The sequence below is a fragment of the Corvus moneduloides genome, chromosome 8, assembly GCF_009650955.1.
Source record: "Corvus moneduloides isolate bCorMon1 chromosome 8, bCorMon1.pri, whole genome shotgun sequence".
In the NCBI taxonomy this organism is placed as follows: domain Eukaryota; kingdom Metazoa; phylum Chordata; class Aves; order Passeriformes; family Corvidae; genus Corvus; species Corvus moneduloides.
Window position 1 is genome coordinate 30918648 of NC_045483.1, and position 9718 is coordinate 30928365.

Sequence of the window (9718 nt, forward strand, 5' to 3'; positions counted from 1 at the left end):
GGAGAGTGCAAGGGGAGCCTTGGATTGTGTGTCTGGGTAGCTGAGGTACCGATTTTGGTCAAGATGCTCTGGCTGTGACTGAGCTGTGGTTATCCAAGGCCATGGCGGTACCTGCAGAAGCCCAGCAGGCAAGGAGGCTGCAACTTCTGTGTGACATCCCTCCAGCAGCAGGCTGTAGTCTCTTGGGGGCCAGGACCACATGGGATCAGGTGGCAAAACTGCAGCCCAGGACGTGAAGGCTTACTTGTGCTGCTAAGGTGGATGGTGGGGCAGTGAGCATGGCTTCTGCACAGGCTGGTCCGTGCCCAACTTTAGAAGCTGTCTTGATTCAGAACCAGATATGTCACTTCAGCTCCCACTGACTGCCTCTCCAAAGCGAAGAGCAGCTGCCCCAAAAGCCAACACAAGTTCCAGAAGATGGGGAGCAGGGTATATCAGACAGAAAGGGCAGGTGCTGCTGGGGCTTTGCACAACGGGACCTAACACCTGGGCAAGCAGAGGCTGGGAACCACCAAGCAAGGGCTTGACCCCCTTGCCCTGCTGTGCTGGGCTGTGGCATTTAGTGGTGCGGTCCATCCTGCGCAGCTCAGTTCTGCAGTGCGGGCCACACCGGGGATCTGTGTGGCAGAGCAGCAAGCCCGCGGGGCCTTTACGACCCTGCACCGATGGCAGGACCCGAGGGCGGGCTGAGGCCGGGATAACATCTTTAAAAACAACTAAAAATAAGTTTACAAAAAAAAAAAAAACCAGCGCGATATTGCGGCCATGCGGGTTCAGCAAAAGCAGTCCGGCTGTGCCGCGGGGGTGAGCGCCGCCGCCCCGGGCCGTTGCAGAGCCCTCGGGCGCGGGCGCGGTGCCGCCCGCGCGGCCCCGGGAGCCGCTTCCCCCGAGCGGCGGCCGTCGGGGCGGCGGTACTCACTGTTCCGGAGCCCACTCGCGGAGGTTGCCTGGGGCGGATCGTAACCGCGGAACAAAACAGAATGAGTCAAAAAAACCCACCCCGCTCCCTGGTTAATATTATCCCGTCTCTCGTCTCCGAGGGAAATCCCCGCGCCCAAAAGCGAATGTTTGTACGCCGGGGCCGCAGGTTTTCCACGCCGAGGTTTTGCGGGGCGGGGCGGGGCGGTGCGGTGCGGTGCGGTGCGCCCAGCAGACCCGGGCCGGGCTGCCCCGCAGCCCTCCACCGCCGGGACCCGGCGCGGGCCGGGAATGACCGGGGGACACCCCGTCCCTGGGTCGGGCCAGGGAACCTACGGAAATAAAGATGTCAATTTAGCATAATTAAGAGATTTATTTGTCGTCTTTTATAAACGTTGTAAGCACCTACCCTATTGTCGAAAAGTTTATTTACAGAGTGGCCAGAAAGACACCCCCCTCTCCTTCCAGACCCCATTAGTGGTTGTGCATTATTCGTGTTACCTGCGGCGCACTGGGTCCCGGCCGACCACGGGCGCCGGTCCCAGCCCGAGTATTTACATCCTGTCCCAAGTCCTACTACAAACGGAACACTTTTAAGTCACCAAAAAGAAAAACAAAACCAAAACCCCAAACCAGTGCGTACAAAAATATAGTCTCTAAAAAAAAAAAAAAATCCCAATATTAATAGGCAGAAATGTACAGCCATACTAAAACCAGGGAGGGAAAAACTTTCCGGTCTCGGTGTCGCTGCTGTCGTCGGAGCGGATAGGTAAGGCACCCCCCACATGCAGACAGGGGACCGGGCTCTACACCACACAAGGCACCAAGGACACCTCACCACGACGGCACTGCATGCATCCATCCTCCCGCCGCAGCCCCTATGTACAACCGCCGCTCCGGCTCGCTCCGGCCCGCCCCGGCCCGGGGGAGCCCCGCGGCGCCGCCAGGTGCTCGTCGCGCCCCGCCGGGCCCCGCTCCGCTCCGCGCCCGCCGCGCTCGGCGGCGGCTCCGCGCTCGGTCCTGCGCGTCCCGCGCCGTCAGGGCGTCCGCGTCCGCGCCGCGCAGGGGGCCAGGGCGGCGGCACCGCTCCCTCCGCCGGGTTGCGGGCACCCGCCGGCGGCGGCGGCTCCTTTCCGTTCCTTCTGGCGCAGGTGAATCTTGGTGTGCCGCTTCCTCTCGTCGGACCGGGCGAACTTCCTGCCGCAGAAGTCGCAGGCGAAGGGCTTCTCGCCGGTGTGCGTGCGGATGTGGGTGGTGAGGTGGTCGCTGCGGCTGAAGTTCCGCATGCAGATACGGCACTGGAAGGGCTTGTGGCCCGTGTGGATGCGGATGTGCCGGGTGAGCTCGTCGGAGCGGGAGAAGCGGCGGTCGCAGCCCTCGGCGGGGCACGGGTAGGGCCGCTCGTGGACCGGCGTCTTGCTGGGCCGATTGGGGTACTTGCGGGGCCGCAGGATGGGCCGCAGCGGCAGGTGGTGGGGACTGTAGGCGCCGGCGGGCAGCCGGGCGCCCGCACCCTCGCCCCCGCCGCTGCCGGGAGCGCTGCCGGGGGCGGCGCCCGCCGGGGGCGCCCCCATCGTGAAGTTGCGGATGGTGGAAAGCGGCGTGAGGGGCGGCGGGACGCGGAGCGAGTCGAGGGGGCAGGGGAAGGGCTTGCGGTCGGGGCCGGCGTGCAGCTCCCGCTGGCACTGAGGCGGCGGGAAGAAGCCGCCGTACTCGGGGATCATTGTGAAGAGCCCGCCGTCGGCCGCCGCCGCCTTCGGTGAGGGGTAGGAGGGCGGCGGGGGAAAAGGCAGTGCCCCGCCGCCGGCGGCGGGCAGGAAAGCCGAAGAGGGGTCTTGCGGGTACAGGTCACCGCAGCCCGAGTAGGGCGGCGGCGGAGGCGAGTAGAGATGCTCCAGGTCGGCTGGCTGGCCCTGTGCCATGGTGCAGCCGAGGGCCCCGGCCAGCGGGTTGGGGGAGGTGGCAGAGGCAGCGGTGGCCGAGGAGGCGGCGGAGGAGGCGGAGGAGGCGGCGGAGGAGGCGGCGGAGGAGGGCGTGCTGACCCCCTGCAGGATCCCCGCGCTCACGATGTTGATGATGCCCTCGGGGTAGCAACCGGCGCCAGGGTACTGCGGGTCGATGGAGAATTTGCCCATGTAGGTGAAGGTCTGGTTGCGGGAAGCCGGGGCGTTGGGCGCGAAGCCGCCACCGTAGGGCAGGTCCAGGGCCCGCTTGTCGCCCATGTCCACGTTGATCATGCCGTCTGGGGGGGCAAGGAGCAGGTCAGCCCTCCGCGCCGCCACCCGCCGGGCGACCGGCACCGGTCCCAGCCACCGCCCGCCCCGGCCCAGCACGGGGCTGCGGCGCGCACATGTTGCGCTCCGGATGCAGGGGGGCTCCGCGCCAACTGCAACTTTCCCCCCCGAGCTGGGTGCGGAGGTAGGGCTGCCGCGAGGGGCGGCGGGGACCCCGGCCAGGCAGCGGGGGAGCCCCGGAGAGGGTCCCGGCGCCTCGTTCCAGTCTGACCCCCGCCCACCGCCCCGGGTCTCCGCCGCGCCGCCGCTCTCCGCGGGCGGCCCGGCCCGCACCTGCGAGGGTTCCTCTTACCTCCTGCCACACCGCTCATCTGGTCAAACGGCCCTGCCAGGTCGGCATTGGGGAAGATCGCGACCGAAGTTGGCAGCGCAGCGGAGATGTCATCCGCGGGGTAAATGCCCTCGGGGAGCTGGTGCACGAACCCACCGAGGGTCACCGGGATCTTGTCCACCGCCTTGGCTGTCATCATGGGGGCAGCGGGGCGGCCGGGGGAGCGGCGCTCCCGGCCGGCGGTGGGCGCTCGGGGCGGGGAGGGGAGGGAGAGGAGGGGGCGCTTCCCCCTGCCTCCCACTACCGGCGCGGGGGGACCGCGGGGAGCCGGCGCGGCATGTGCGGGCGGGCGGCCGCCCCGTCGCGGCGGTGCGGTGCCCGCGGTGCCCCGGGAGCGCCGCGCTCCCGCCGCAGCTCGCGCTGGAGGACAAGTCTGGCGGTAACTATTTATGGGGGCCCCCTGAATGCCCGGGACGTCACTGCCCATATAAGGACTGAGGAACGGGGCCCGGCGGTCACGTGGGCGCCCGCGTGCGGGACCCGCCGGCCCGCGCCCGCCCCGGCCCCCCCTCCCCGCACACCCTCCGCGCCCCGCGGGGGCGGCCCCGACCCGCCCCGGCCCCGCTCGGCCCCCGCCGCCGCCCGCCGCGCCGCCCAGGGGGGTATTCCGGTGGCGGAGCCCTTGTCCTAAAAAGGCGAGGATCCGGCCCCGCCCCGCCTGCCCTTTTAGGGCTCGTTCCGGAAAATTTTAAAAAGGCTCGGAAAAGCAGAGGAGGTCCCGGGGCCGCCCCGCCAGACCCCGCTCACTTTCTCTGCAGCCCGTAACCGCAAACCGGCGGCGGGTCAGGAAACAGCCGCATTCACGGAATAGAGCTTTCTTAAAGAAAAAATAATTTTAAAAAATAGTTTTTGTTTTTTGGTTTTTTTGGGTTTTTTTCTGAATTACGGGTGGAAAGAGCCGCCGAACAGAGCGACTCGGCGGCGCTGCTTTTTTTGGAAAGTGTCTGATCTATATATACCGTCGCGAAAACGGAACCGCCTGCTCCGCCGTCGCTGGGTTGTTATTGTATCGACGGGCACAAGCGAGGACGGGACGGGGAGGGGTGGCAGGGGGACAGGAGTGCCCCCCCGCCGCCCCACCTCGTTCCGTTCTGACCCTACCGCTCCCGCTTTGCTCAGTTCAACCTCTTGCTCCCACAGTTTCCATCCTCAGTAACATTTCCACTCCCGCTTTTGCTTTATTTCTCCATGATCTCCTCCATAACGAGGGTATCAAACCGCAGAGTGCTTAAATTCTGGCTTTTCTTTTTTTTTTTTTTTTTTTTCTTTTTCTCCGAAGTACTAAAAATAACCTCCCTTGTGCCTCCCTTCCCAGGAGAAGCCAATCTTTCATACACTGTTCCCAAGCTTAGAGCTTGCAGCCCCTACATCTTCTTGCTGATGAGGGTGTCAGATGTAATTATTTTTGAAAGCTGTATCCCATGTCACTAATCTCATTACTTGGGGATATTTCATCTCGTGGCTGTTTATTACTGTATTTAGGAAAGCAACTCCCACATATGGTCTGTAGCGTGTGAGGCCCCTTTTCAATAGTCTGCAGTAAAAAAACAACGCATTGACAACCCAAGCAGCAGCAAGACATGGCAACATATGAGAGATACTACAACAGTGCATTGCTGTTCCAAAGCAACAAGCCAGAGAATACATAGGATGGCTAAAAACTCTTCGCTTTCATTTTTAACTGCACATACTAATATTTACAGGTCTAATACATTACAGCCTGTGCCACAGAAGAGGGGTGTGCTCGGGCATCCCTATGGCGCATGGACTTACCTCTGCCTTGGCTCCCAAGCACTGTCACAGTGTCTCCCAGGACCCTCTTTATCCATGCCACACCTCACACCCCAGCTGAGAAAGGCTCTTTCAGTTCCTCCAGTTCACTGCCTTTGGTGATGCTCCAGGTTCACTACTTGTCCAGGCACCACAGAGTCCAGACTAGACAGCAGAGTCCCTGGAAAAGTAAAAGATTTAGGGGCATTTTCTAAGGAATGGTAGGTGTAAACCTAGATATTTGCCTTGATGGGTGATCAGAGAAGTATACACAGTAATTAGTAAATATATAACAGTGTTTTTTAACATAGATTTTTGTTACCAGTCCTTTCTAGCACTTAATGTACAGCCAATACAATTTGACATATGAGATTTAGTTGAAAGCAAGCTTTCAGCAGGATTCTAGATATTTTCATTTAAAAACCCATCTCAATTTAAAAGTTAAATTGTGACAGAGAGACAGGTTCTGGGAAATTTGACTGAGAAGTAGGAGCAATTGTATTGTACCTTTCCGTTACAGCTGAGCTATAATTGGTCTAACCGCTACTATGAAAGAACAAAATATTGGAATCTGTTGTGCAGTGGGGTGAGTTACTTTACATGAATTTGAGAAACAGTAACTCTAAGTGCAGTATCCTCCTTACAGCAAAACATTGCAGATAGATTTAGGGCTTATGGATATTCTACATCATCTTCTTGTATTCAAAATACCACATGCCCACTGATGACACTAAATCATAATGCACACAGGAGAAAAGAGAACCAAGGTTTCACACCCCACCTTAATCTCCCCGTGAATCAACTCTAGCTTTGAACTGCCTTGGCTAATTTATGTTCTTCCACTATGGAAAAGGAGTCAATGAAAGACGGACACAAATAAAATTTAATGAACCTCCTTGCTAACTTCACCTGTGGAATATTACTGTAGTTGACTTGGTTGGTTAATTTTAAAAGCCTTCTTAAAAATAGAGTAAATTGTGTCTGATCTCCAGCCTTTCCAGGGACAATCAAATCACTCGACATCTTTCAATGGGGGCTTTGTCTCAATGGCAGCAGGCTCTGGTATGGGGCAACATGGAAACATACTTAATGCTCAGTTTCAGGAAGTTGTTGACAGATGAAACTCAAACGTTTCTGGGCCCTTTTCAGATATCCTTGCTGTATTGCTTTGCCTGTGCTTTGTGCCTTTGATCCCCGTTTGGCTGATTACAGCAGACTCCGAGGGCTGGACTGTCCAGCTTGCACTGACGTCAATGGCCCTTACATGCAGAATATCCTACTGATTTCTGTGCTTCCTATAAACCACTTGGTTTCATATGACAGGCAGATTGTTGGTGCAAATTGCCAAATCCCCACTCACACCAAGAGCCTTGAACACGCATGACATCTTACTGGATGTAGCAGTGATTGAGGAGGGTTCAGAGCTGAAAGGCAGGACTTCTCTCCTATTCCCAACTTCTTTGAAACCAGGCCCCTTTGGATTTATTGTATTTGCTCTTTCAACAAGTTTCTAGCTGACATTGCACTAGGGATTTATTTTCCATTCTCTACCACAAGTACCTGAGACATGAGCTGTAGAAATAAAATTTTCCTTGCTTCCATACCTAAGTTGAGAGTGGTTGAGGAAGAAAAGGCATCTTATCATCTGTAGAGCTGGCAACACATTTAACCAGCTTAGCATCACACATTTGAGTCATCTCTCCAGGGGGTTACTATGCTTTTGCAGCAAAACTTGCCCGACCTCGTGCTAACAGCAGCGATGTTAGTAGGCCTGCTTGGGAAACACAGCCTGCCACTTCCACTCTGCATCCTACTGCTTTCAGGACAGTTAAGGTGGCCCCAGCTCAGCAGGTGCCCTGGGGAGTAGGAACTCACCTGGGAACAGGGAATTGTTTACAGATTGGAGACAAATGACGCTGACAACAGCAAAGAATGTCTGTCCTGAGTCTGGGCCAGATTCATATTGGGGTTGGTGAGTTTTTAATGTTTCATGTAAAAGAGAAAATCTTCTCTCCAAAGCTGGATTTCAGAGTTTCCTAAATTTACCCCTTTTCACTGGGGGTAGAAAGATTTGTCATGTCCTTACAGGAAGCAATGCTTGTTTTGGCCAGGGGTGTCTGCTGGATTCCCAGGCTGCAGGCAAAAGCCACTTCCCTTCAGCCTGCCCTGCCTGCCCCTCACAGGCCTGATACAGGCTCTTAGTCTGCACTGGCCAGTTACCAAACCCTGGAATACAGCCAGGGGAACCTGCTGTAAACATGAGCCTACAGAAAACAGCTGGCTGACTGCTGGCATACTAGGGGAAGTGGATGGCTAAGGAGCAGAGAAGGCATCCCAGTCTGCCCTTAATTACAGTACCTTGAAACCACTCTGTGGTTTTCAGCCAAGGCTGCTTGTTGTCTTAGGTTGAATGCCTGTAAATTTGAAATAAGTAAATGACTTTATTGTGAGGACTTGGCTTAGGATAGCAGTAGCAGCATTCTGAAGGGCTATTTAAATGTCAATAACTTTTTCTAATTCGGGCTATAGGAATTAAATAAACCCATGTGGAATCAGCAAACTACTAGTTTAAGTTTGTGTGGCTGTGAACAAGTATGTGTGACAGAGAAAACTTCCAGTCAAATAAAAGCAACAACAGACTTGTTTGCTCAAAATTTATTCTCGTTATTAAACACGTAGACTATTTCCTGGATGTTCCCGTACACGGTTTCTAGCAGATACATTAAATCCGTAATCCTGCTTCCACTCAGCCCATGAGTTCCCCACGGAACACCCGAGGGAACGGATGCTCGTCGGGAGGGGAGTGGGGAGCGTGTGCGGGCTCCACTGCCCTCTCCTGGGGAAAGGCGCTCCCGGGAGCCAGCGAGGACACAGCAGCTGAGCAAAGAGCGATGCGTTGGGCTGAGTTCTGCTGGTGTTTCACCGTGTAACAGCACCCCTAAAGGTTTTCATCACAGTCGTGCTACCTATAGAGCGACTATAGCCCTGTTGAGTCAGAGATCCCGGCCACAGCCTGTGACCCCCACAACCCCAACAATGTCGACAGGGGGATCACGTACTGCAGGGAAGTGTTGAGAGCGAGCCACAGAGGGGCATCCCTGCTGAAAGGCTAAAATATGAGCTCTGCATGCTGCTTGCTGGGGGAACAAAGAAAAAAAAAGAAAAAAAAAAGAAAAAAAAAGTTGCTTCTCAACTGTGAAAATTACTGGGATACACATGTCATTCATGAGACAAGACTCTCAAAATAATGACGACTTTGTTTCTGAATAGTGATAGTCTGCCTGCAAAGCTTTATTTTCCAGTCCTTTCTTCTGAAACTAGTTTCACTTACCCTTGTATTTCCTGCTGTAACGTGTCTCCTGTGTTTTGTGTAAATACTGCCTTGTCCCATGGCTGGGTCTTTAGTTGAGAGAGAGACTAATTGAGTACATCCCTTCATGATGAAAGTGGCATTCTTCCTTGAAGGACTGAAATAAAAGAAGTATAGCAAGAGTCACATTTTCAGTTCTCTTGGTACCATTACCTACTGTTTGAGTGCTTAGAAAGCCTGTCAGAAGGGTTTCTGGGAATATTCAGTTTATAGGAAACAGTGCCTTCAGAATTGGACATAGCTTTTTATCCTCAGGTGAGAAGTAAGGTCAGGTATAACATCTGTCTCCAGCAAACCAGGAGGGAAAGCAAACCTCTAACACCATTTTCCAAGCAGTCTTCTCTTGAGAAGAGATGCAGAAGAGCTCTGTGGGGTGTTTCCCAGAAACTTCCTATCCCGCCAGGGAAGCTGGAGCCACTTACAGGACTTCTAGATTGCCAAGCACTCATTTGCATTTGCCCTATGTGCCACTTCTCAGAACCTGTTTCCATTTATGTCTCATTTCTCTGTGTTTTTGTCTTAAACAAATCTGTCTTCAGCCTTGAAAGCCCTCAGCTCTTTGCTCTGGGTGAGTCAATCTGTGTGTGGTTCTGGCTTTTCCTTAGTTTTTATCAGCTTTTATTTTCTGCTCCTGAGGGTATGTCTACATGCTCCAGTTTGACCAGAAGACCATCCTGACTAAGAATTCTTTAGGACAAGGGGATTCAGATTAATTTTCAGCAAGGTTACCCAATAGATAGCTTTCTGTCAGGAACTGACAGCAAATTTTATTGGAGCAGAGAATTAAAACAAACAAACAAACAAACAAACACCCACCCTCCACCCCCCCAAGAGATTAAAATAAGCAACATGCTTTGCTTTTAAATTTCTAGGGCCAGATTTTTAAGTGGTATAAGTTAGCTTGAGTTTTCTGATCATGTAACCCCTAAAATCTGAGTGAGCAAAAAAAAACTGGACATGATTTTATTTACAGTTTGGTTATTTTCAAGGCTAAAACTCCAGGTTCTCCTGAGGGTGGGCATTGTCCTTTTCATC

At 54.7% G+C, this 9718-nt stretch overlaps 1 protein-coding gene across 1 annotated transcript; it reads right to left on the bottom strand.

Annotated features, from left to right (window-relative positions):
* Positions 1-1271: 1271 nt before the first annotated feature.
* EGR2 (early growth response 2) lies at positions 1272-3990 on the bottom strand. The gene is made up of 2 exons (XM_032116245.1): positions 3505-3990; positions 1272-3160 (listed from the first exon to the last, which is right to left on the bottom strand). Exons 1-2 carry the CDS (start codon positions 3968-3970, stop codon positions 1956-1958), a joined length of 1671 nt encoding a protein of 556 aa, XP_031972136.1. The 5' UTR covers positions 3971-3990; the 3' UTR covers positions 1272-1955.
* Positions 3991-9718: the final 5728 nt, after the last annotated feature.

What these genes read in the sequence shown, in the direction of transcription:
- EGR2 (XM_032116245.1), bottom strand. Translation starts at nt 3,970, where the DNA reads ATGGGCAGTGACGTCCCGGGCATTCAGGGGGCCCCCATAAATAGTTAC. An exon ending in GATGAGCGGTGTGGCAGGAG is followed by an intron (nt 3,161 to 3,504) that starts GTAAGAGGAACC and finishes TTGCCCCCCCAG; the next exon opens with ACGGCATGATCAACGTGGAC.